This window comes from Idiotropiscis lumnitzeri, chromosome 5, assembly GCF_059441095.1.
Source record: "Idiotropiscis lumnitzeri isolate Australia: NSW breed Sydney's pygmy pipehorse chromosome 5, RoL_Ilum_1.0, whole genome shotgun sequence".
Taxonomy (NCBI): Eukaryota; Metazoa; Chordata; class Actinopteri; order Syngnathiformes; family Syngnathidae; genus Idiotropiscis; species Idiotropiscis lumnitzeri.
Window position 1 is genome coordinate 11992415 of NC_142395.1, and position 27934 is coordinate 12020348.

The 27934-nt window shown below is 41.9% G+C and overlaps 2 protein-coding genes across 5 annotated transcripts; both read left to right on the forward strand.

Annotated features, from left to right (window-relative positions):
- Positions 1–4813: 4813 nt before the first annotated feature.
- Positions 4814–8970, forward strand: ddias (DNA damage-induced apoptosis suppressor). 2 transcript variants are annotated; one of them, XM_088296190.1, is made up of 5 exons: positions 4814–5230; positions 5668–5823; positions 5988–6096; positions 6189–6490; positions 7553–8970. In XM_088296190.1, the coding sequence occupies exons 1-5, from the start codon at positions 5109–5111 to the stop codon at positions 8652–8654; spliced, it is 1791 nt and encodes a 596-aa protein (XP_088152316.1). In that variant the 5' UTR covers positions 4814–5108; the 3' UTR covers positions 8655–8970. The 2 variants fall into 2 exon arrangements, with proteins under 2 accessions (XP_088152316.1, XP_088152315.1); XM_088296189.1 differs by having other exon boundaries at positions 5662–5823; positions 7553–8968.
- Positions 8971–9955: 985 nt separating this feature from the next.
- sppl2a (signal peptide peptidase like 2A) lies at positions 9956–24133 on the forward strand. 3 transcript variants are annotated; one of them, XM_088296191.1, is made up of 17 exons: positions 9961–10212; positions 11878–11988; positions 12472–12654; positions 14175–14264; positions 14380–14513; positions 14709–14860; positions 14936–15032; positions 15118–15219; positions 15602–15683; positions 15957–16031; positions 16111–16167; positions 20311–20364; positions 22303–22402; positions 22513–22593; positions 22746–22906; positions 23107–23140; positions 23530–24133. In XM_088296191.1, the coding sequence occupies exons 1-17, from the start codon at positions 10159–10161 to the stop codon at positions 23568–23570; spliced, it is 1608 nt and encodes a 535-aa protein (XP_088152317.1). In that variant the 5' UTR covers positions 9961–10158; the 3' UTR covers positions 23571–24133. The 3 variants fall into 3 exon arrangements, with proteins under 3 accessions (XP_088152319.1, XP_088152318.1, XP_088152317.1); XM_088296193.1 differs by lacking the exon at positions 20311–20364 and having other exon boundaries at positions 9956–10212; XM_088296192.1 differs by lacking the exon at positions 23107–23140 and having other exon boundaries at positions 9958–10212.
- The last annotated feature ends 3801 nt before the right edge of the window (positions 24134–27934 follow it).

A 27934-nucleotide genomic window follows, 5' to 3' on the forward strand; every position in this document is an offset into this window, starting at 1 on the left:
TATTAACTAGAATTGCAGCGCCAACGTTTGCGAATGCGCCCTGAAAAAAAATCATCATAGATTGGCCATGGGTCCGGTCCGAACCATCCGGACCGCGGTCCGCCATTTGGTGATGCCTGCACTATATCATGTGGTCTCAGTACTAGCAGAATAAATGGACCTAATCTCACTGTGCATCGTTTACAGCACGACAGCGCATCACATTTAAAACGATAACGCAAAGCTAATAACCACAGCCTAGATATCTTACCATTCATCCAGTCTCGATGAGTCTAGCCTCCATTCCATGTCAGGCCATTTTTCTCCCGGACGCACGCTACTTTCTGTGATCAAATTGTCGTGAGCGAGCCGATTGTGGCGCAACACGGCCCCAAACAGGCTAGACTAGGTTTGCGCGAGTGCAAACAGAAAATGTTAGGCCCATTTTTACACTGAGCACACGGGCGCCATACCAAAAGTGCCCGTTATGTTTAGTATTATATCCAATGATACACTTCTTCGCCTTAGGCCATGGTGAGTGTATTTTTGCTTCCTTCTTGAGAATAGCATACTCAAACCTCGAGTTGTTTTTATCAGGAAAGGGCAGCTTTACCCACACCTCCAGTCTCATCACATTGATTGGACTCTAAAGTTGTCTTACTCCACTTAGGTAAGTGGTAATATGCCTGGGGTGTTGGCATACCTTTCCCCCCCCACACACATGTCACATATACGTGTTCTCTGTAAAAACATCAAAACATATCATTGTGTGGAATTAGTTCATGAAAACTGTGTTGTTGTGCTCTGTTGTGGAGACTTGAAGACCAGATTTTATGCAGAAAGGCAAATCATATTTACGTACATACACACTTGCGTACTTTTTCTTGCCGGACCGCTTATTCATGTAGCACATACTGACCTAAAGTATTGGGAAACCTGGTCACTACACAGAAAGGTAAATTGGATAAATTGCGGAGTTCTTCCCCTCATACAACTAAATTGCTAATTTATGTGATTACAGCAGCCATTCGCTCAAATAATCTACTTTTGTATTCTCTTGTATTGTTTCAGTCTCAGTGCAGCCACAAACAGAAAAAAAAACATCCCCAAAAAAAAAACACCACCATGGCAATCGTTCCGTAATCTTCTTGCACGTATGCTAGTTATCACCGGATGTGCCGAGCTAGATTAATTTCCCTGGTTGCATCCACAGAAGGAACACGCTGACCCAAAACATGTATTATCTTGACAGCACAGCTCCCCTTTATATAGAAGATGTGTCAAATTACCAGATGCGATACTGTTTGAGCTCTTTTGTTTGTCTTGTCATGATAAACAAGACGCTCGTAGCATCTACTGTGGTTTAGCAAAGGTCACAAAAGTTCTACGATTCCGGGGTTCGAATCTCAGCTATGGCCTTTCTTTGTGAGTTTGTGGAGTCTCCATGTTCCCCCTAAGTTTGTCTGGGGTAATCCGTTTTACTCCCACATTATGAATACAAATGCTTGTTACGTTCAACTTGTCCATGCCAGAATTTTAACAAGGCCAATTGCCATCAAATTCACAGTACATCCTCAAATGCTGTTTATATCGTATGTAGTCAAATACTGGAATATTAAATGTGTCACGCTCTCCCTCTCATGCATATTGTAGTTCTCGGTCTTGGCAGAAACTTTCAGCAATTCTCTTCAAACATGCATTTAGAAACAACTATGTTGGTACTTTAGGAGCACAGCCATCCTCTTAGGTCACATCTTCATCCTGCTTCTGCTGATTTACCCACTGACTCACACTCCACTCAGTCGTCATACACATTACATCGTGTTTGCCAACTAGGCTGGAATACTGTTGATTCCGTTTTTTCACTGAGCCCAAAAAAAGAAAAAAAAAACTCCTTCAGGCATTATCACTATCAACCTTTGAATAGTTCCCTTTGGGGCCAAATTCAGGCAGTGGCTCTTATTTTTACATGCTGCATTTAAACAATCTCATTAGAAAGTATCTTCTAGCGTGACTCCACTTTATAATCCACTTTTTTTTGTGGCAAACATGGATAACACCGCCAGAGGTGTTTATTTACGCAACTGCAGAGAGCTGCCAGTATCTATTAGGAATAAGGCATTTATTAGGGAGCGACCTTTCTTTGTAAAAATGTTTTTTTTTTTTGCAGTAATATTACATGTTTTCCAAAATGCCTTCAAAACTGAATAGCAAAATAATATCTAATGAAATTAAATATTATCTTTATCAATATACCACCACTTTGCAAATAATTGACAAGTAGGTTAATAAAGACACTCTTTGTAAAGCTGTAAGTAGTTTGGATCTTTTATTAGATTGTTGGCTTATTGTTACTTAAATCTTATCATTTGATTTATAGCAGTTATGTACTTACAGAGAAGGGGTGTCAAGCTCATTTTTAGTCATGCACAGTTGAGTCAATGTTTTGGATTTGTTCTGTGAAAACACACGGCCCACTTGTGATTTTGTATTATGACTTCCATGACTCACTGAAGTTGTATCTGCCTTCTTTCTGGTTCTCTTTAAAAGCCACCATCGGCTTTCGCGATGCGATGTGAGCTCTGCAAGTATGCTTCCAGTAACTAGCGACGGCATCTGGTGTCATAGTTTATTAACGTTACAGTGACCTCGTGGAACCACGTAACATGTACTTGAGAGCGGAAAGAAGGTCATCTTTTATATTTGAGACGTGTATTACGCACGTCTTTGTGATGAGAGGTGTCCCTCGTGTTAATCTCCACTTCAGTCTGCTGACACTGACAGCGATGCTTCTGCACCAGCCAGTCGCGTCGGGCTCTTGCTATTGGCCAATTTGCACTTGCGTTGAACAACTTTCTCTTAGTTTTCCTCACAACCGTGCCTACAAGTTTGAGGTTTGAATCAAGTTTGCAAATGCGCAGTAAGAAATGGAATGGCAATGGAGGGGCGATTGTCGAAACGTTCATGATAAATGGAGCATTTTGGTGTATTTTTAACTGCGTGAATTAAAACTAAAACAATGATTCATTGCAATGAAAGAAAACTTTATTCATCTGTTTTTATGTGACGTGACAATTGCCTGTGTTTGTCTAAGGATTAGTTCGTTCCTGAGCATTTTTTTGCCTCTTGTTTTCGAGTAAGTCACATGAAGTAGCCGTGTCATCAACCATCCGATAGCACGATCTGGCGGACAGGCCATTAGCTAATTGGTATTAAGGTGGGGGTTGGGGTGGGGCGTGCATGTGTGACATCACATCACTTTGCCTTTGGCTTCACGTTGCATTAGCGCCACTACTCGGGCGGAACTAAAGGATTAAGAGCAGAATGTGAATCACAGAGGGAGAGTCAGAGATGGGGAGTGTTGGCAAGAGCGGAGCCTGAAAAAATAAGCTCTTCAAATGTAACGGCGACATCTTTTGGAAAAGATCATCATTATGCGCAACAGTATTTCTTTTTCACTGCGTTGTCTGTACAGTTACCATCTGAACCAAACAAGATAATAATCTAGCCGTTAATATCCAAACAGGGCTCACGTTCAGTCCGATAGCCATAAAAGACTGAAAGTCCCGAAATTAAATAAAAAAATATACCATGAAATGTCCAGTTAAACTTGTCATTAATTCATCGTTTCATTCATTCATTAAATTTGGAATTAAATAAATCAGATAAATAAATAAATAAATGCACCATTAAATAATGAAATCAAAGTGTCATTAATTAAATGTTTCATTTAGTAATTAAATATGGAATTGAATAAATCAATGTGACATTAATTTAATTACCAATGATTATGTAAAAAACATATATATCTAATTATTTTTAATTTAATTTATTTTAGCTGTCGAACTCGCCCAACAAAGTTAGTGGTCAGGGCTAAACGCTGACAAACTCAAATCTTGTCTCAGCCATTGCTTTGGCCTGAAGTGTTTGCAAACTCCGATGATAGAGGACTTTCATGTGCTATCTTGATTGACCATGAAATAATTAATTAGGTAAAGAAATAATAAGATTATATATATATATATATGCATTGAATTTTTTTTCACACATCCACCCAGTTGGTCACTGATTCTATCATGTCATGTCATTATCCACACCGCTTATCCTGTGCAGGGTCGTGGGAGGGGCCTGGAGCCTATGCCAGCTGACTCCGGGCGAAAGGCACACTACACCCTTAACTGGTCGCCAGCCAGTCACAGGGCAGACATAGACACCGTCACTGAGTGGGAACTGAACCCACGCTGCCCTCACACAACTCAGGCGACTGTACCACTACACCATCAGTGACTGATTCTATCATTTTTTCAGTTAGTTATTTACTAATCTAAAGTGTGGAAATAGCTTGTTGTCTTTGACAATGCAGTTAATGGTTCAAAAACAATGCAATTTTCCTAATATGTGATGAAAAAAAAAAATATATATATATATATTCCAGAACTTTACATAAGAAGAAAATTCTTCATGGGCTATTTTTTGCCCACCCCTGCTTGCATAATATTAATTTGAGAAGAAATTGTCAGTAATTGCAGAAATGATCAGGTCAACTCACATTGTAGTTTGTTAGCATTTAGAGGAGAAATCGCGCGAATGGGAAGTCAGTGATGGTGTAGTGGTACACTCGCTCGAGTTGTGTGAGGGCAGCGTGGCTTCAGTTCCCACTCAGTGACGGTGTCTATGTCTGCCCAGTGACTGGCTGGCGACCAGTTCAGGGTGTAGTGTGCCTTTCGCCCGTAGTCAGCTGCGATAGGCCCCAGCACCCTCCCGTGACCCTGTACAGGATAAGCGGTGTGGATAATGACACGACGTGACATCTCGCGAACGGTAGACTGGTGCGTCACGGTAGAATCCGTTAGGGGGCGAAAGACGAGCACGCACCTCAGGCATCAGCATGTGTGTCTACCGCGAAGAAGAAAGCGTTCGCTTGAAATTTGAAAAAAAAAGTTGTTGCTTTTTTTTTTTTACCAGATTGATTTAAAACGATTCGCCCCATTTGTTATTCCGGCTTTATAAACAGTACGTGGCAATGGGAAACTTGCAGGAAATCGAAATGTTTAGGGAGTTCGTCCAACGACGTTGGGATAGCAACTAGCCGAGGGTCTCTCTCCTCTGCAGTACCGCTGGCGGACAAAATGTCTCTTCGACGAGCTCTTGTTGACTGCACCGTGTTGTCTCTACAAGATGCCTGTGTTTTTTATCCATGCTGTAAAAACTGCTTCTGCAAAATGGACGTGGAGCCACACTGCACGACGAGGTAAAAGTGTCAAAAAAAAAAAACTAATCATGTTTGCTCTTGAGAGAAGTCAGTCCTCCTGACTTTAAAACGACCTTCTGAACTGTGTGAAATGATGCAGAGTTTGGTGATGACAGGCTCATTTTACTTAGTTAACCGGAACACATTAATGGCGTTCAAACAAAACATTAAGATCTTAAATATTAAACATTCAATCACAGGTAACTTGAAAATAATTGTAGTATGAATTATGTTCTGTAAAGACACAAATGGTATTTGTCAATGCTGTAACTTTACCTCAAGAGTTACAATTTCAATTTACAAGTTGCTTTTATACAGTGCAACTATCGCCCCCATCCACCCCCCACACACAGCTGATGCATTCGTTGACTATACATTTCCTCCATTTTGTATCCATATTCACGTTTCCCCTTTTTGTGCTTCTACATAAGATACAGTTGTTCCAGATGTGCCTCCAGCTGTGAGAGGTATAATTTGGACTACAGATATCGTCTTTCGCTGTTGGTGACCAGGGATACAAGTATATTTGGAATCACGGTGTTTGGCAGCTGCCTGAACCCATTCTTCGGCATCCCTGCAACTCAATTTCAAAGGTAAGAAACCAGACTTCAGCCTGCGGCAGAAGAGGGCTCAATAAATTCTGTGAACATAGTCAACATATGAAATCTGTACAGGTAATGTTTGAAGCATGACTTTAACATTCTCACCTACCATACAAGTGTATTGGCCAGTCTGGCATTCATTTGTGATCTGACAGGGTATCTGAGAACTCGGATGGACCACTTGAAGCATCAACCAGATCCAAATTGCTGGCAAGGGCTATCGAGGACTGTTTTGTTGGCAGACATCTTGTCTTTGGAATAAAGGTGCCTTGGAAGCCTCGTATTAGAACAATAGCCGTCACATAATTGCAGTATGTTTCTGTCCCCGCTCATCTTCTCTTCTCTTTGCTCTGTAGGTGACAGATTCAAAAGGTTGCCCATGGTCAGACGATCACAATCCGAGTTCTTCTGATAGCATGCACATGGCCCAATTTACTGCCACTCAGCTGATTTTCCCCAAAGCTACAGGTCTGACAGGCCACTCTGTCCTTAGTCGCTATCGACTCCTCCTGCAGAAAGAACATCAGAGGGCATCTGTTGATCCTGACAAGTCCTGCGGGAACCTGACAACACCGCTACTACGGATTCCTCAAGATTGTGCTGCCAGCAGCTTCAATAACGTCACTCTGTCCCGTCTTTTTTCCCACTCCCTGCAAAGGTAATGCCTCATCCATCCGACCATTTTCTATAGCGGTTGTTCTCATTCGACTCAACAGGTGAGCTGGAAAACTTCCAGGATGACTTTGGGTTAAAGACAGGGGGTAAACCCTGGACTGGTCTTCAGTCATTTGCAAGGTAGATGTTGAGCAAATCTTAACTCTATCAATTTTGAGTCATCATTTAACCTAACATACGGGCTTTGGCAATCTTGGTGGGAGCTGGGAATTACCCATGGGGAGAACAAATGAACTCCACATCTGGGGAGGTAGGGAAGGCCAGGATTCAAACCCAGAACCTCTCGACTGCGATGTGAATGTGCTATTGCACCAACCACAATGACCTATTCTTTCAAGATAAATAAAGTCTGACTTTATTTTCAGAATTCTCATTTTAAAGTCTGAATTCTGAATTTTTAATGTGGGAACAGAAGGTCCGTAGTCATGCGTTAACATTGAAGTGAGAATTCTGATTCAGAATTAGTCAAAATTTAATTATTTATTTTCCCACTCTAAAGTCAAAATTCTGCCAATTTTTATTTTCTTCACTGGCCCTAATCCTCTTCTGTATCAATTGGATTAGGGTTAACCAGTTGCAAAAAAAAAAAACAAAGTTACATTTATAATGTTTGTATGTTTTTTTTTTTATATTTGTATTACCAGTATGTTTGTCAAATAGTCCATTATTTCATTACACAAATTAATTTAAAGAAATATAAATTGATACATATATTTTAATTAACCAATATTAGAACAATTCAGTATTAAAGCAAGAATTATGATCGTATTCTTGATCATGTCAATTATCCGTGGGCTGCATTAAAGTACGTAGGCTTTGCCCACTGTCGGTATCACTGCTCTCTGGCCAGAACATTAGGTACACTTGCACAATCTCATGAGACTTCATCATTTGCTCTAATGGAGTTGATACCTCTCTAAACTTATAGTCCAACAACAACATTCCCTCTCCGCTCCGTGACGATGATTTGCATCCGGTGAAACCAGGACGAGTGCCTCATGCAAATGTCAACGTCAATTCCAGTCACGCTCGTTCTCCCTTGCAGGTCGCAGCACCACGATAGGAGCCTAACTCCCACGCCGCCATGGCAACAGTCTCTGGGACTTGTATCTTCATCTGCCGAGCAGGAGGAAGAAGAGGAAGATTGCAGCACACACGATGACAACCAATCAACTGGCAAACAGCAACGACGGCACACTTTTTTTGACACTCCGCCATTTTCTCTGTGCCCGCCAGCCGGAACTGTCATCAAGTCCTCCATCTTGAACCATTTGACCCCTTCCATGCCTTCCCGTATAACTTGTCCCCTGGTCTCGGAGTGTCATGACTCCAGACGACCGGACGATTCACTCACATCGTGTTCGTTGGCGTGGGACGAGCTGCCTTTTTCTGAGAGTCTGACCGCATTTTTGAATGAGGAAGATAAATATTTCTGCACAAGAGACAACAACTTGACTAACGAATCCATTTCTGCTTGTAGCAAAAACACAAAGGCGCCAGAAAGCAAGTCTCGGACTTTAGCAGACGTTTCTAAGACGTGTGTGCTGAATGAAGACAGTGAAGAAGTCTACAATTGTTCTCTGGACTTGTTTGGTTTAAGCTCAGTGGATCCACATGAGGAAGACGTCAAAAGTCTAAGACGTCAAAAGTGTTTTAAAAGGGCCACTGATGTTCATAAAACACCGTCCCGAGACATGAAAACTCACTGGGATTACACTCATTGCCTTGACTTCATCCCATCTTCTCAGTCTACTCCCATTGTTCGAACGTGTCTTTCGTCCTCTGCCTCACATCCTTTGTCATCCACTAGACATAGAAACTTTTCAAAAAGACGAACCACGAAGCGCTGTCTTACTATGCGGGGAGGGATTCTGAACGGGAAGCCGCCGAGTGAATGTGAGACACCTCTGAGCCGATCGGACGACAACTTTGTCATTGCTCCTCCCACTCCTGCTGAACTAAAGATGGAAGTTGGTTGCTGTCAGGAAGAAACGCCGTCATATCCAGTGCAAACAAAGCGACATGATGCAGCAATATGTGGAAAAACACAGTTGGATCACACAATCAATGAAATGGCAGCTAATGGTTCCCTGTTTCAGGACCAAGCATATAATTGTTCCGGAGATCTGTTCTCTGACTCATTCTGAAAACTTATATCCACTCCTCCATTTAAACAAATGGTGGATCTGATTTTAGCAATGGACAGGATAGTACTGTGGAGCGTCACTTCTGGAACAATTGCCCACTTGTGATTTGTTGTTTTTAACATGGGAAATGACATGAATGAGACGAAAAAGTCAGAGCTATGATCATCAAACAAACCTTTTATGACTGTTCATCCGATGTTTTAACTAACATTAATAATAAATGAACCATTCTTAATATCAAGACATCAAAAATCCATCCAGCTTCCAAATCACTTGACCTCGTCAGGGTCAAGTGATCTTGTGCCATTCCCAGCTGACTTTGTGCAAGAGGTGGCGTTCACCCGGTTTGACACGAGGCAAATGTAGACATGCATTTGCCCACACGCATACATTTAATGAACCTAACGTGCATGTTTAGGGGAGGTGTGAAAACTCGCTCAACATAGAGAGGAGATTCAAACTCCCAACCTCAGAAGTGTGAGGCAAGCGCGCAAACGACAAGGCCACTATGGTTCTTGCTATAAAAACTAAACATTTTCTTTACCAAAATAACAGGCATAATGGCACAATGCACACTTGTTACAGATGTCATTTTCACGTTCTTACTTGTCGAAATTTCAAAAGTACAGTACAGCTAGTATACTCCTGTTAATCGAATCGGTCCGCCTTAACACTTCTATCAACTATTTGGTGAGGCTGGAGTCTTAGAACTATGAATGTAAATAGAGGGTGAACAGTTATTGATGCAAATGAATCATTTCCTGTGTGTAAGGATGTTAGCCATTTGAGGGCGTCAGCGGTGATGTGGATAAAAGATTTGAGACAGTGAAGCAGAATGGAATGATTAATTGTATTGAAAGCGGCAGAATGGTCTAGGAAAACGTGAATGGAGAATAGAACTAACATTGTGTGACATTTAATGTGTCGAATGTTGCCCACTTGGCATCCATTGCAGCCTGATCATCCTAGAAGGGGGATCCCCCATTTGTGGTCCCTTCTCAATGTTTCTCACATTTCCCCAGATGGTGTTTTGAGTTTTTCCTTGCACACCTGGGGGTTAAGATCAGGGGGTGTTGACTGTCCGTAATGTGAAGCCCTGAGAGACTGTGATTTAGGGCTATACATATAAAATTGACTTGACCTTGGATGGGGTATGAAGATGTATCAAACAGCTGGTGTGCAGAAAAAAAGTAATGGTTCATATGGAAACACTGGTGGAAAGTGAATAACGGAACAGTCAACTTTATGACGTATCGCATTAGAAATTCGTAGGAAAACTAAATCATCACGATGCTTCTGGCAGACGCTACTTTTGGGCTGGTTGTCATGACAGGCAAATCATTGGCTAGGCGAGTCACGTGACACACGACCGAAAGCGGAAGTGTCCAGATTTCTCGCGACGGCTATGCGCAGCTAGGCGACATTTATTCGAGGATACGACGCTCACAAATGTCTCCAAAAGTCTCTTGGCTCTCCGTGTTGTGAGGAATCCACAGTCGGCGAGATGACTAAAGCTGCCATAATTGTTATCTTGTCGGTTACCGTTCTGACGTCGCAGGTACGTGTGGGAGAGCCAACAAAGAATAACATGCACCCGCCTTCCATTTTCGATTGTGTCATCTCAAAATAGGGCATGGATACAAGGCGTTTCTAGTGAAAACGCGTTAAACTGATGCCCATTGCGATACAATACACGATATTAATGTTAAGTACATACTGTACACTAATTAAGACGGTGGGTTTCATGTTATGCTTTGTCAAGTAGGGTACGAAATGTGTTCACAAACAAGTAAAGTTCTGTTATTGTGGTTTGCTTTTGCTTAACCTTAACTGCGCATGCGTGGGTCGAAACTGATTGGGAAACAAAAGTAAAATGGTATTTGTTGGGGAACGGGGTAAACGATTTGTTTTATTTATAAACGCATGTCGACAGTTAAACTTTAGTCTGTTTCATGGTTCATTGGCCTGGGGACTTCTCAGGAAATGGAAAGTCTGCATTCTATCGAAAGCGAGGCTGTCAAACTTGTTTTCGTCATAGTTCAACATCGTAGTTGTTGTTACCCAATGGTGGCGGAGCATAAAGGTGAAACCGCAAAAGGGTTCTTCCCTAGGCTTGTAATTATGCCGCTACAAATGCGCCCCAAATGGCGTGCAAAAGGGCTTGCCCACTTAACGATCTCGCAGCCCCTGCTACAGAAAGAAATTACGGGGGCCACAATTCCTCAACCTAAATATGATGTGCTTCTTCCTGAACTGTGGCGTCGTGAAAAATGGTTCTGTCGCTTAAAAGTGGTAGTTCAATCTAAAAGGTCTGTGTGCATTTATTCAATTCAAAAGTTAGCACTTTGTACAGCTCCAGCTACTGTGAAATGCACTACATAAATAAAGTTTTATTGTATTGTATTCTGCTCCGTGTGCTCCCATGCTGCTGTCACGAACCCTCTCGGTTTCATGTTTGTCTGATCATTACATGGTTTTCTTAAACAATAAAGTGAGGCAACTCCAAAAAACAGCAAAGTTAGAAGTGGCCACTGCTTTTCTATGTCATTGTACGTTGGTTTTAAGTTTTTGGTTTGGTTCAAGAGAGCAAAAAGCAAAACAGCATCTTGAGAAAATGGGCAGATTTAAGGACGTGAAATCAATAGCATTATCATCATCAATATCATCTATGAATATTTATTATTTATGAAATGTATTAAGTGCAATGTCATTTGTTCGCTAATATGTTCTTTGTGGAAATCCTATTATTGGTGCTATCATGACCTAATTGCACCCGCATTTAGTGATGATCTTTTTATGATGGACTAATGGTACTAGTTTTGAAAGAAAAAAGAAACAGAAGTCAAGCAAAAAATTGTACAAGCTTTCGCAGGCTGTCTAAAATATTGTGAAGAGCCTGATCAGGCTAATGATCAAAAGCAAAACCTTTTACACCAGGTACCATTTGTACAACCTTAAACATTAAAATACAATAGTGTAGTAGGTCCAAACAAGTGTTGGTCCAAAACAAGGAATAGGTTTTATTCTGAAAACTTTTGTTACTGTTGGTTGCTCTGTCCATTCGCTCTTGGTGTTTCCCAGTGTTGGCCACCATTTTGGAAGACGTGGCCGCAACAATACATCACAAGTTGCCATTTGGATGAAATGCACTTTAACTGTTCTTCAACTACGATGTATATTAATTTTAGTGTGAGTTGGAGACTCATTTTTCCTCCTCCCACAGATAAAGTGCCAAGAGGCCATCCTGCACATTTCAAACGGAAGCACCGAACAGGAATTCTGTATCCTCTACAACCGCTCATGGACCCCCCTGCCGAAAAGCCTTGATGTTGCTGTAAGGTTCTCACTTTCAAATATTACCCTCATGCAAATAATAATAAATAACAGCTTTATTTGGAACATACTTCATATTTAAACCTAATTTCAGCAATGCATGTGAGAAGGAAAGGAAAAAAACAACAACATTTTGGCCTGTGACTAGTCCTAAGTGTACCATACTCCTCTCCCTAAGTCAGTGAGGACAGGCTCCATCTTGACCCCAAAGGACAAGCAGGATAGAATATGGATGGATATCATTCCTTAAATGCGCTTATTTGTTATACTTTATTTTGCTCCATTAGTGAAGCAAAATATACACACCTTGCCAGGATGACACAGTGTGGTTAAAAAAAATTACAAGAGCAATATTAAACATTGTTGAATGAATACCTCTCTGGGAATGCCAAGCTAATAAGTTTCTTTTGCACTTCTTTATTGGGATCTCACAAGGTTGTGCGGGTGCAATGATGATGCCATGTTTTTGTCTTCTGTCGTCCAGGTGCCGTACTCACTGGTGAACTTGACGGCCACGATGCTGTGCGATTCGTCGGGTGTCAATCCAGAGATGGTGAAGGGGAAAGCGTTGGTAGTGATGAGGGGGGCTTGTTCTTTCAGTCAAAAGGCTGTGGTTGCACAGACCCTCGGTGCGACAACGTTGCTCATCGCAACCAACACAACTCTGGTAGGACATAATTATCGTTTTAGAGACCATGTGTCATTTCATTTGAACATAACACTGGAATATGGCTGAACGATTTCAGGAGAGAATTGTATTGATGTTTCTGGTAGATAGTGCAATTTCATTTGAGATTTTCTTTAAAATGTGCTGTGACATTTACAAACATGACAGAAAATGCCATTATACCATTAAAAACAATAAAAGTTATTACTGTAATAGTACAGGTATTTTGAGACCTATTATTGTGTTGGTCTCAAAACTCAGTACTTTGTGGTGCAAAATGGTGCAGATATTGACATAGTCAATATTTAATATACGTTTGACATCGAACCTCTTCATCATGATGACGTCAGCCGTTTACATGTTCCGGTCTGAGAGCGTCTGCTAAATTGCTAATGTAGCCATCATCCTACTTTATGTCTAGATACGTATTGATTGAAATACAACATTTCTGTTCATAGCTGATGACTCTCCACCCTAACACGGTTCTAGCCAGAATTCTGTTAACAGTCTATTGTACACCTCAGCACTTATTTTGGGTCTTTACCGACTCTGTGTTTCACTTTAGGAACTGGCATGCATAGCGCCTTCTCGTTCGCCTCATCGGTTAAAACGCTAGGGGTCGTTTATTTGTCACCACGGAGGAGATGATCTGCATCACGCAGCTCGTTGCTGCTGCTGTACATGTACTTGCATATAGTACAAATAAAGTCCGTGATGCAAAGTCCATTCAAGAAGTGGTAATATAAATTACTACCACGGACCACGGGAGACAGCGTGATGCTTTTTTTCCCCCCTTCTTTCTTTATTAATCTGTACAGTGCCGGTTAGTGTGACATGCTTCGTGAGCATATGAGCCCTTTAAAAAAAAACAAAAAAACGCAGCTTTGACGATCTCAAAATCACTTTGTCTGAGATCGTGATTTTGGTCCCAAAGCGCTAATTCGTTCAGCCCTACTGTGGAACACAATTCATCCATTCCATTCCATCGCTCTTGTCCTCATTACAGTCACAGGTCAGCAGGAGTCTATCCTAGCTGACTTTGGATGAGAGGCGGGGTACTCCCTGAACTGGTCAACAAGTCATCCCATATGGCACATATCGACAAACAAGCATTGTCACTCAAATTTATTTATCTGTGGACAATTGAGAGCTTTCAGAGAACATAACGTGTAGGTTTCTTGAATGGTGGGAGGGGAGGATAGGTTTAAAAAATACACAGAACGTTGAAGTCAAGAGTTGCTGATAGTACTTGTTGGGGGTGTGAACTCCAGGTTTTGTTGGGCTCCACCCTCCCCAAAAATCTTGATGAACAAAATCGTGTTACTTTTGGTACATTCCACCTTGGAATATTCTCTGTGTGTGTCAGCATACAAATCAAACGATGCAGAAGTCAGTCTTGGAGACGGAAGTGGTAAATCATAGAGGTCAGCATGTAAATGTTTAGTCGCATGCCATAAAACAGGTAGTTGAAACTGGACTAAGCAGCTGTATTCAGTGTCTTCTGATTGACCTTTTTTTAGATCCCTCCATCAGCCAATGGTTCAGATTACTCAAAGGTCCAAATTCCTCTTGCCCTCATGAGGTACATGGACTTCTTGGAAGCACAACTGGTCTGTACCACTTTTCCTAAGAACCCTTTCAGCCTTCAAAAAAAATGTTTTTTTCAGTTCCCTCTGAGCCACAAAAAAGTTGAAGCTGCTAAATAATCAGTCACATTTCTATCAGGTTTTTGGCGATGGGATGCAGGCAAGGCTTTACGCACCGCGCTCCTCTAAGATCGACGCCAGCATCGGCGTCATGCTGTTTATCTCCATCGTTACTGTCGCCTTAGGAGGCTACTGGAGCGGAACCTGTGAGAGGTCAGAGTTAAGCTCAAAGAGAAACCTATTTTTTTTCCCCTCTTTCTGTCACTCTGTGTTACGCAGTGCCAAATTTTTCCATTAAAGTTCTGTTTCCACCGTATGTGTATATGTAACCTGAATTTCAGTTAACAGTATGTTGAAACGTTACGTTTAAGTGCAACGCAAGACAAAATAATGATGTGTTTGTGGCAGAGACCGTATGAATTCGGATACAGGAGAAGGAATTGGAGACAGCAAACAGGACAGCGGAGACCTTTCCCTCTACTCTCCTCTCAAAGTGGTGATCTTCGTGGGCCTCATGTGCGGCATGCTCGTCCTCATGTATTACTTTTACAATATTCTCGGTAGGTGGAATGTGAAAGGAACAATTCCAATCATAAAGAGTTCTCCTATTTTGACACACGTTTCTTTTCCCTCAGTTTATGTCATCATCGCCATATTCTGCATTGCGTCTGCCACCGCACTATTCAATTGCATTGATGCGGTGCTAGAGAAATTGGGCTGCGCCTATGGCAGGTATTTTCATCGTTATATCTTACTTTCCTGCTCAGATGTACAAGCGAAATGTTTTTTTTTGTTTATTCCTCGTTTCCTTTTTCAGCTTCACCATTCACAACACCAACTTTTCATTGAGATCCCTCATTTTGGCCTGCATCTGCATAAGCATCTCTGTGACCTGGGGTGTCTACAGGAATGAAGAAAGGTACGAGCATCTGTCCAAGCAAGCGGCTACTCAGTGTTGCCAATTTAAAGACTTTGTTGTCGCACTTTGCCACTTTGCCGACCCCTTGAGGGACTTGTACCAAATCAAGCAACCTTGTATGTGGTGTTGTTGGAGACATCTTAAAACTCTTCGAGACTCCATAGCAAGAGATGCTCACCCCTCTGCTTCCTTTTCCCCATAAAGTGGGCACCCATACTGATTGGATTGCATTTTCACTCGTGGAGGCAGCATTTCATCACCTTGCTGCCAAAGTACACTTCACCTTTCAACTTTTCAATTAGTGGAGTAGTGTGACAGATTGGCAGATACAAATATTAAAGTATACAAAATTCTTTTTTTTTTTTTTTTTTTTTTTTGGTAGGTGGATCTGGATCTTGCAGGATCTCCTGGGCTTTGTTTTCTGCCTCAACTTCATACGGACCATATCGCTGTCCAGTTTCAAGGTAGACTGTTTCCCCGCTCTTCTCTTCTTGGCACCACCATGACGGCAATGCAAAAAGTTTTATATTAAACATTCTGAGCCTAAAAACAACCAATTATGTATTTATTTATTTAGTTGTTTATAATCCGCGAATAGTTGAATCCTGATACTGTGCATTATATCTGCCAAGGATGTTGCGGTGTCATCATCTTCTGTTGGTCATTAGCAGGACCCAGATTTCGTGATTGCATGCATTTCTTCTCAAAGGTTTATTTGTGTTTGCTTTCACTGACAGATCTGCGTGATTCTCCTGACCCTTCTGCTCGTTTATGACGTCTTCTTTGTTTTTATCACGCCTTTCTTCACCAAGGTATCTTATCTCTATGTCCATTGTGCATATTTGCTAGAGAAACATATTCATGAGATGTCTGCTTGGCATCCTCCCACAGGATGGCGTTAGCATTATGGTGCAGGTGGCGTTGGGCCCAGGTGCATCAGGAGAGGCGGTAAGGCATCCATGCAATTTTTTTCTTTACTTTTTTTAAGGCAAATTGTAGCCAAGCATGTCTCCCCTCTTTTCCTTTCTTTAGCCGCATTGATTTTTGAACATTGGTTGCTGCTACCTCACATGATTTATTAATACAGTAAAACATTTATTGTTGAATGTTCCATGCCACTGCTCGACCTCCAATTTTAAAACGCATTTCCCGTAGATGTACCTAACTAGATTATACTGGTAAAAATAAAAGTAGGTATTATCTGTTTGTCTTTTCAGTTCCCCTGTCTTAAGATAAGATAAGATAAGATAAGATGTCCTTTATTAGTCCCACAATGGGGAAATTTGAGGTGTTACAGCAGCAAAGATATAGATCACACAGAGTCGGCGGCGTAATGTAGCCGTTAATGTATAACATTAGCAGCAGACATTCATAAAAAGCATGCAAATATACACAGTATAAACGTATCTAAGTGTAAGGAGACGCTCCTAATGCCTGTCCATTATACAGAGGGGGAAACGCTGTAATGATAAAAACTACTGAATGATTGAAAATACTGCAATGATAAAAATATTGCAATGATAAAAGTACTGTAATGGTAAGAGTACTGAAATGATAGAAAAGTACTGCATGATAGAAAATACTGCAATGATAAAAGTACTGTAATGGTAAAAAGTACTGCAATGATAAAATATACTGCAATGGTAAAAGTACTGTAATAGTAAAAGTACTGCAACGATAGAAAAATACTGCAATGATGAAAGTACTGCAATGGTAAAAGTCCTGCAATGGTAAAAATACTGTAATAGTAAAAGTACCGCAATGATAGGAAATACTGCAATGATAAAAGTACTGTAATAGTGAACGTCCTGCAATGGTAGAAATACTGCAGTGATAGAAGTACTGTTATAAGAATACTGTAATGGTAAACAAAATACATCATTGGTCAATATTTAAGTACACCATTGGCTGAAAGTACAGTAGTAGTATATATTGCATCCTAGGACTGCACAATTGCACTAATGCCCTCCCGTTTGTAGGCCTGACCCAATGTTCTTGTTAAAAAGTCTGACAGCAGTTGGCAGGAAGGAGCGGCGAAATCTCTCTTTGGTACAGCGAGGGTGTAACAGTCTATCACTGAAGGAGCTGTGGAGTGTTCTCAGAATGTCATTGAGTGGGTGGGCTGGGTTGTACAGCATTGATGACAGTTTTGCCGTCATCCTCCTGCCCCCCACTGAGTCCACAGAGTCCAGGGAGCAGCCCAGGACAGAGCTGGACCTCCTCACTAGTTTGTCCAGTCTCCTTTTGTCCTGGCCCGAGATGCCTCCTGCCCAGGAGACCACTCCATAGAAGATGACTGATGAAACCACCGAGTCATAGAAGTTCCTGAGGAGTGTTCCCCGAACGCCAAAGGACCTCAGCCTCCTGAGTAGGAAGAGTCTGCTCTGACCCTTCCTATAGAGAGCGTCTGTGTTGTCGCTCCAGTCCAGTTTATTGTTCAGATGAACACCCAGGTACTTGTAAGTTGAGACCCTCTCAACGTCTGTTCCCTGGATATTCACTGGTGCAGGTGGAGAGTGCCGACGCTTGCGGAAATCCACCACCAGCTCTTTGGATTTCACAGCGTTGATTTGGAGGCGGTTCTGCTGACACCAGTCCACGAACCCCTGCGTAACCCCTCTGTACTCCCGATCGTCACCGTCAGTGATGAGGCCGACAATCGCAGAGTCATCAGAGAACTTCTGCAGGTGACAGGTTGTGGAATTGTATTTGTAGTCCGAGGTGTAGAGGGTGAACAGGAAGGGAGCCAGAACAGTTCCCTGCGGCGCTCCCGTGCTGCAGAGGAGCACGTCAGACACACAGTCCTGTGTCCTCACGTACTGTTGCCGGTTTGTGAGGTAGTCGTGGATCCATGTGATGAGGTGGTGGGCCACTCCCGCCTGCTCCAGCTTGTCTCCCAATAAGGCGGGCTGGATGGTGTTGAAAGCACTTGAGAAATCAAAGAACATGATCCTCACCGTGCCCCCCGCCTTCTCCAGGTGGGAGAGTGAAGTGTGGAGCAGGTAGATGATGGCATCATCCACACTGATGCCAGGCTGGTATGCGAACTGGAGTGGGTCCATTGAGGAGCTGACCAGGGGGCGCAGATGGACGAGGACCAGTCTCTTCTGGGTCTTACCTGGTTGTCCGTGGCCTGAGATGGTCTTCAGGCCCCTCCAGACATCTCTGGCATTGTTCCGCTGCAGTTGTTCCTCCATCCGCATCCTGTAGGACTTTTTCCCCTCTCTGATCCTCCTTCTCAGCTGACGCTGCACTCTCTTCAGCTCGTCCTTGTCGCCTGACACAAAAGCCCTCTTTTTCTCCTTCAGGAGAGCTTTAATGTCCGGTGTGATCCAGGGTTTGTTGTTGGAGAAACATCTTACAGTCCTGGTGGGAATGGTGTTCTCCATGCAGAAGTTAATATAGTCTGTAATTGTGTCTGTTAGACCATTAATGTCCTCACCGTGAGCTTCGCTGAATACCTCCCACACAGTTGTGTTGAAACAGTCCTTTAAGGCCTCCTCGGCTTCTCCGGACCATCGCTGAACTGTGCGTGTCACAGCTGGCTGCCTGCGGACCAGAGGTTTGTACACAGGCAGGAGAGCAACCAAGTTGTGGTCAGCTTTGCCCAGCGGGGGGAGGGGCAATGATGTGTACGCCTCCTTGGTGTTGGCATAGAAAAGGTCCAATATTTTATTGTCTCTGGTGTGGCAGGTTACATATTGTGTGAATGAAGGCAGAGAGGAGGAAGGAGAAGCATGATTGAAGTCACCAGAGATAAGGAGCAGGGCATTTGGATGCTGTGTTTGTAGCCTGCTCACAGCTGCAGTCAGTACGTCACAGGCTGTCTCACTGTTAGCAGAGGGTGGCACGTACGCCGCCACCGCGATCACATGACTGAACTCTCGCGGTAAATAGAACGGGCGCATGCTAACAGCTATCAGCTCAATGTCCCGACTGCAAAGTTGATCCTTAACAGTTATGTGCCCAGGGTTAATTTATTCTTAACTTTTTGCTGCTCCATATCGCAATACCATGCCAAAAATATGTAATGGATGCGGAGGGGAAGTTTAAAAAGAGGGTGGGGCCATGGCGTTCACATGCACAGGGCATGGTCTGGCTCTGCGAGTCTGGCTCCTGTTTAGTAGTTGAATTGTGATTACTGTACAGAACATTTTCTGTTTTATCCAAATTATTTTATTACAAGTATTCCTTAGTTTAATATAATACATACACATTTTTTCCCACCAGTATTTTGTATCTGGTCTGAAATTAGCACAATAGTGTTAATTGCGGATATCATATGTGGGTTACTCCTTTCCTAACCCGAATATACTGCATGCATTGCACGGGGCACTCTGCGCATGCTAAACCGCAAGGAATCATGGTCCTTGTAGTACAGGAAGTGCCTGTATGCGCGGTCTCCAGCTCGCAACCCACCGGAAATACACAAGTACTGATAAATACTCTAGTAGTAATAAAGCAAACGTGGCGAAAGCTAGTAATTACGACACCACACTTTTGGCGCATTGAGGAAGAAAGAAAGGAATTGGAAAAACAATTAGAGATGACTTATAATTGTGTCATGAAGTTGTCCGTGCGTTGCCCTTTCAGTCGGGTCTGTCCATTCAAGCCATGTAAGCGGGTCATCCAGAAATCTGAATTTTGACCTTAACCCGAATTGTTACTGCATGTAAACGTAGCCAGTGAGGTTACTTTCATGGAAAGGATGCTAACTGTAAACATGATAGTATACTGGTCAGAGCACCGAGAGGAAGAGACAGAACTCCAATGTGCGATTCAGTTGCGTTTACTCAGACAGATATTTCTCATGGAAATACACATAACATTAATAATTATAGTTTTTGATGTGTATTTAGTCTGCAAAGGAAAACACTGTTGCCCTTGCAAAGACTGTGAAGCTGAGGTGTAGCCATCATGTGTGGGCACCTCTTGGGGATTGGACAAAAACTTGACTGAGGAAGAGCGATATTCAATAGTTGTTGTTGCTAACATCTTAAACTCACAAACGTCTACCTAATCTTTCTTAACATCTGCACTGCCGTTTCTTGACTTAACTGTGCGCTGGGGTTTGGTGGGGCTCTGTCACAGGCACAAGGTAGCGTTTTGGAGGTGCCGGCCGAGCCCCAGACTCCCACTGAGACAGTAAGACTGGCCTTTTCTCAATCTCTTCACTATACATATCCACACCTTGTGTAGTTAATTGTTGATACTTATTTTTCCCCCCTCAAATAGTGACCCTGCTCTAATTCCACGCCTCAGTTAAAGACCCTCAACACAAATGGCGCCCTTTTCGATAATAACAAACAGTGGTTCTATGTTTCAAACACTACTAATCATTTATTTCATAATACTGATAAATTATCCCTATATCCTGATGTAACAATTTCATTAAGTAATACAATCTAGAATCATCAGATTTATTACACAGGATGTCCCAATTATTATTGTTATTATTATTATTTTTTTTTTAGTCTTATGCCAATGCTGGGACAACATCCAGATTAGTTGTTCATCCCTCCGCGTCAGACTGCCAACGAATGGCTCTCACTCACAGATATGTTTTGAGCAGCCAATCCAGAGCGCTAACAAAGATTCAAAAATTGGTTCCTCTCACAGCTTGCAAGTTAAAAAAAACAAAAAACTTTTTGCGCTTCATTGAATAGCAATCTCTGCGTCGTGTAATCGCTCTAACACAGCCCTTGATCTCCGCTGAAGACGCCCACGACGTTAATTTTGCTTTTGTCCTATGTCACATCTTTACTGTGATATTAATGTTACAGTACTAACATGAGATTAGTCCTGCGGATAGATTGGTCTGTAATTTAGGATGACTGTCAAAGCTGTGGTTTATTACCATGGTGACAAGTACAGTATACGCTAACTTGTTACATCCGCATTGAAACATAAGCACAGGTCAACAAATGTTTGACAAAACGTCTGAAACGCTGATGCAAGTAAACTTATCTTGATTCTGAATCTTCTTTTTTTTTTTCCTCTACCACGTGAGGTTTTCATAGAAAAAATATTTCAATCTGTTATCTTTATGCAATGCATGTTGTAAATAACTCAGATATTTAAGATTAGATTTAGAAACATGTGGATTTTTTAATTTTTTTAATGAAAGCTCATGGCTATAAATTACACCACTACAATCTGTTTTGCACGAGCATTTATCGATCACACTCAAAACCAAATAAATGAAAATACCTAAAGAAACAGAGTTAGGGAAAAACACAGTGTCAAAAATACATGAAGGGACTCACGGTCATCTCTAATTATAAATAGCTGTTGACCAGTATAGTAGATAATTGGACGAGAGCACAGCAATTGCAGACCGGACGTTGTCTTGTGTTCGTCCTTTCCACTTGCCACCTCGCCAATCCTGTCATGAGAAACGGGGGGAAAAGTACCCAGATGCTGAGTGAGAACGTCTCTGTGCACTTGAAACACTACCGTGACGACTGCCAACAGGGGCGGCGTGGCTCAGTGGTAGTGTGGTCGATCCCCGGCCATTGTAACCATGTCGAAGTATCCTTAGCAAGATACTGAAACCCAGTTGCTCCTGATGGGATGTCAACAGTAGGTAGATGCGACAACAGTGTGAAGCACTTTGAGGGTACTAATAGATGGAAAGCTGCTATACAAGTGAAAGACTATTTCTCATTTACAATGGTGCTCGCACCTCCTGACTGCCTTGCTCATCAATGCACGAGCTGCTAATTGATCACGCTTTGGCTGGCTCAGTCCAGGGCCATAGCTAGTCACTTGGGGACAAACACAGTAAGAACCCCCCCATCGCCTCCTGTACTTAAGTTCAATTTCGACAAAAGATGAGTTCTGTAATTTAGGCCACTTTGTCCAGTTGTTTGAAATCTGTATATTAGAATACAAAAACTGCTCCTCAGACAAAAAAAAGTTATTTTTAGCCTTGTTAATTGTGTGTATACAATATGTAGCATTGCTCCATCACCATTTAAAAAGGGTTAAAGGGCCATTTTGATGTGTATATTAACTTACTCCATTCATCAAATAATAAAAAAAAAAATACATTGAGCTATATTGCATCTTTTCTATTTCTAGCTTCCTGTCGTGATGCGTGTCCCGCGGTTCTCAGCCTGGGCTCAGAACTTGTGTGGAATGCAGTTTTCCATTCTGGGTTATGGAGATATCATTGTGCCAGGTATGTGTGCCCACTTCCATCTCTGTTCGCGATGAGACGAGCAGGCTATTTTACTTAATGAATTCAAGACGGAAAAATGTAGCTTTTTGTGGCTTGTTTTGGTTTGTCAGGTCTTTTGGTGGCTTATTGCAGCAGGTTTGATGTTTGGATCGCCAGCACCAAGAAGATCTACTATGTCAGCTGCTGTGCAGGTACCGCAGAATGACCTACCTGCATGTTTCGAGCCTTTGTGACATTCGCTCTCTATATCGTTGCGTAACACGATTCAGTAGCTCAGCTCACTGGAGGGTGTCGACCTATTCTTCCTCCTTGTTTTTATCTCGCTGTCTCCTTTTATTTGTAGCCTATCTGCTGGGAATGATAACAACGTTCGCCGTGATGCTGCTGTCGGGGATGGGCCAGCCGGCTCTGCTCTACCTTGTGCCCTTCACCCTGATAACTTCTGCAACGGTGGCGGCTTGCAGGGGACAAATCAGGCAGTTCTGGACTGGGACATCCTATGAGGTGAGCAGAGAAATTTTGTATCTTCATTCTTCAATCTTGATGATAATAATGAATGTTTTCGCTCTCTCGACCACACGCAATATGACATCAACTGTCAAATGCCTGATTTGGATTTGAAAAATCCTCTGGTGTGTGGGAGAAGCTGCAATTATGAGAAGCTGATCGGAGATCACATTGTGACCTGACTTTGTCTTCATTAGGTGTTGGAATCCTCACAGGAACCTTTGTTGCCAGGTGTGCTCTCCTTATCCCTCCCAAGAGCGCTTCTTTCGTATCATGCCAGATTCTTTTAACCCCCTTTCATTTGCTTTTAACATTTTAACTTGTGTTTTTTTCCCAGTTTAGTGATTAAGAAAATCAGAGTGATGGATGCTTCTAATATTAATTCACCACTAGGTGTCCCTTTGCGTCCATCTAATTTCTATTAAAATAAAAATTCCCTCATCCCTTCACCCTATTTGCTGTTTAACATTCATGTTGTCATTGCATGCTGGCGCATGCCGCTAACCCGGGACGGCTTGTTGTAGCATGGATTGATGGATGTGCTGTCTGTCACTCTCGCTCTCTCTTGTTGTTTCATGAAAACAACAAAATGGATTGTAACATTTGTATTCTCTTTTCAGAGGCAAGAAGTGACCAGCCCATAGAAGCAGAACCGTGCTGACGTCCGAGCCAACTGTTGGATTCATTTGTATATTTTACACTGAAATTGACAAAGCAAGGGACTATGAGGGATCAATAGATTCTGAGATCAATATGGATTAATTTTGACTGCTTTGCAGAGCAGTGTGTGTGTAGGTTCTTTTGTAGTGTTGGAAAGGCTTTTTCAGTGCCTCTCTTATGGTTTCAGGAGAAAAAAAAACAATCTGTCACGTCTTTGCCTACACGTCCTGCCTTAGTGATGACTGAACACATGATCGAAAGCACTTTACTATAATTAGCGTGACTCATGTTTCATGACGTGTGGGCTCGGGGGAGCGGAGTAAAACACTAGCCACAAGATGATTTTGATAACTTTGGATTTCTGCGTTTGGCCTGGTTCACATGGCAGGATAATTTGACTGATTTATTTAATTTTTTTCTCCTCCACTCTCTTCATCTGGAGTCTGTAGGTTTGCAAATCTGACGGCAATTTTAAAATCTTGCAGTGTGAACCAGGCTATAACTGTTTTTATGATGTGACTTGTTTGTTGCCTTATATTAAATTAACAAGTATGTTGTAATGTGTTTTGGTGTCAATGTCTTCTACACATTCGAACAACTCTCCCTTGTGTTTATATTTAAGATAAATGTTTCCCCATAGGAAAATGGATGCTGTCATGAAACCTGAATTCACTGTACAAACAGCTTTTCAATTAACATTTTAACTTTCCTAAAAGAAGAAATAAGTTGCTTTATAACCCGTTGAAAGAAAACAGGCAGTGTAGAGGTACAACATATAATCAGTGAATGGACTACTAATCAATTACCAAACAAATCACTGTGAAACCTTGTTTAAAATGATGCAAATCCTTGAAATTTCAGCCCCTCTTCTGTATTTTTTTCAGAATTGCACAGTCCTCTAAGAAAGATTTACCAATTCAGAATTAAAAAATATTGAATCAAAATAAACATTTGCAAACATCTATCGTCAGCTTGGAAAACATGTTTCGGACATGTTACAGACCAAACAAGCAGAAATATCTTGATTTGTGCATTCTCTGTCCTGTCATTTTTTTTTATATGGAGATGGAAATTAAAACTTGTTTTAATACGATTCATTGTTCAATCGATTATTGCATTAATTGTTTGAGCCATAAAGCAACAACAAAATTCTGGAAAGCAAGAAAAAAAGTACCGTATTTTTACAGCCATATGATGCGCTGCCTCAAAGGGCGCAACACCAGCTGAGGGTGCTATTTCCGTCTTTAATGCATATACTAGGCGCGCCGCATTACAAGGCGCTAGCTCAGGATACATCAAGAAAGAGGATTTCCCCGATGTCAGCCTCCATTCACGAGCTCCACCAACCCGGGTATCAAATTGGTACCATTTAATGTTATACAAGGACATTGAGTTCAATTGCATTGATATAAGGGTGAATTAGATATTGTAATTTGGCTGAATAATTATTTCTAATAATATTAAATGTGTATTCTTGCTAATTGAATATTCATGGTGTTATTGTGCCAAAGTGATTGTCATTATTGCATGTTAATTTCCCTCAATTATTATAGTGATAAGCGAAGAGTAAAATTATTTGATTGTTAATTTGGTAAATAGGTTATCCCCTCCGGTAAATATACAGTCCTCCCTCTATAGGCTCCGGCACATACATTATATATATATATATATATATATATATATATACACACACATATACATTATATATATATATACACATTATATACATATACATTATATATATATAGATATATATATACATATACACATATATTTCTCAATAAAACATTTCCATGTTTTCTCGCCGACCCTTAACCACAATCTCACAATCTGGTTCCCAAAGCAACGGAACGTTGACGTGACGTGATGATCTTCGCGAAAGTAGATGAACTGTATTGTCTTTATGATTATTATTTAGTAATTCAGAACATACAAACAGGGAGGCGAATAAATATATTACAAACATATATTATAAACGTGAGGTCATCAGAAGGGGCGCAAGCCCCCGAAGGATCCCAAACACATCTAGCAAGCCGATCACGTCTAATACTGACAACGGGCGGATTTGCGGCTGAAATCATATTCTACAATAGAAATATGAATCAGAATACTGAGTTGAGACTCGTGAGGTCGCATAGAAAATACTGTAAAGAAAATGTTTGACTTGACTAAAATAGTATAAAAGATAATGAGTTTGTTTCCCTCGTAAGTACTCTACCGTTGTCACGTATTTTCGCCCACAAAACGCCACTTGGCTTGTGGATGGCAAGTATGATGTGAAGTAAAACAAAGGCACATGTGCTAGGAGACTCCTCCCCGGCCATGTGACAAGTGAGAGCTGGGCAGGCTGACTCAGCCGCTCCGCCACGCCAGTCTGGAGTCGCACAATTATGAAAAAGCAACCTTCCGTTGGAGCTGCAGCCGAAGCGGATCTCTCCAGCGTCCACCGGGCTTTCTCTCCGAAGCAAATAACACAGAGCACCGCCGATAGATGGCTACAAGCCACGACGCAGCTTCCCTTGAGTCTCAACGGTGACGAGAATGGTACGTGGCCGCTCCCTCCTCTCCTCGTAGCCCGTCTTTGAGGCGCTTTTGTCGGCTTGTCAAATTGGCGCTGGTGGGTCGTCGTGACTGAGCGCGGAGCGCGAGTGCCAGGTCCACTCGTGCATGCGTTTGCCTCTTCGACTCAAAAGGATATCGCTTGTGATTTTCGACACTCCCGCGAACACCCGGTGGCCCTTTAACGCCATTAAAAGGCGCCAGCATGTGAAGCCTCACGCTTCCCCCCCCCAACACGGGGCGCACAGCAGGCTAAGTGGCTAACTCATAGTGCTATATGCTAACTAGCTTAGAGTAGCAACTCTGGCGTTAGCGGCGGTGTCAATCACAAAAGACAACCCGGAATTTCGACCGCAAATATTGACGTTCGTAACGACATAGTTGTGGTCGAAAGACGAGTTGCCATGGCCGCTGAGTGGTCGTCGTCACTGGGACCGGACCGTACTGAAGCTCAACTGACTCGTTAGGACAGTTTGTTCTGTCACGGAGGGGAAGATGTGCTGAGACCGCCGCTGGAGCCATGCACTCCCGCCTTGGGCTCTTCCCCCCTGGGCAGTTTCCAGGTGTTGAGTTGATGTTACTCTAATTTTTTTCTTTCTCAACTTTTACATATATTTGACGGAAATTAGGCCTTTAGAGAGATTTGACAATCACTTTTGATTGACGCTGTCAGTTTGTGTGCCAGCGCTCTTGTAATCTGTTGATAGAAATTTTGTGCATTTGTTATCACAAATGCAAGTTTTTTTTGTATGGTATGCGAACGTCTCCTTAGCTATTTGCTGAAAAAGCTAGCTTTTTCTGCACTCTTTCTCAACCACGTAAGATTCCACAAGATGGCACCAATCAAGTCCTTGCTAGGAAATTACAGTGGTACAGTACTTTGACTTTAAAGCACACCCGTCACCACGGGCGGGCTATAAGGGGCCATACCCACCCACCAAGATGCCACAAATAATAGTTTAAAATTTGAGTTACAATGTCAATGCAATCAAAAGCACTCGCCCATTGTTGCACAAATATTACTCTCAGATGAAGCACCTCCTATGTGCGGATACATCGTTCTCTGGCGTTTTCACTGTCCACTCGCTCGTCACTTCAACAATAATGTATCGGCACAATTGACGCATAATACCGCAATACATGTATGAAGTGTGTATGGTCATGTGTCCTGAGATTTATGAGTTCATCAATGCACAAGAAGCGAATGCTTGACCATGTTTGACTGAGCAACCAAAGAGGGGAGTCCCGAGGACCCCCGTGTACGTCACTCTCATTTTTACAAGTGTTAATGAGTTTTGAAATTTAGGCTACTTTGTCCTGCTTTTTAAATCTGTTACAATGATCTGACAGTTTAAGTTAGTCTTCTATTTAGCACCAAAGATTTGGAATTTCAATGTTGACGTCATATTAAAAGTATGCAACTTAGAAAATTAGCTTCTTAAAATCCGTCTTGCGAATTATCTAACAAGTGAAGCGTCTCAACGCTTTTACTGTAACTAGTAGGGAAGGGGCGATATCCAAACGTCATAATACGATATCGCAATATGAACCTCACGGTACGATTATCATTACAATATTGTTGGGTGGTTGCTGATTTAAAAAAAAAAACAACTCACGATATTGTAAAAAGAAGAAAAAAAAAGCTTGTGGTATTTGGAAAAAAAACCACAATATTGTGTTTTATTACAAATAAATAGGCTTGACCAGTCATTTAATTATCATGTGTTGCTAGTGGCTGAGGTGCCAAAGTATCACTTCAATGTAATTTTTCTTTCTTTGTAAATAAATCATTTTCCGACCAATTCA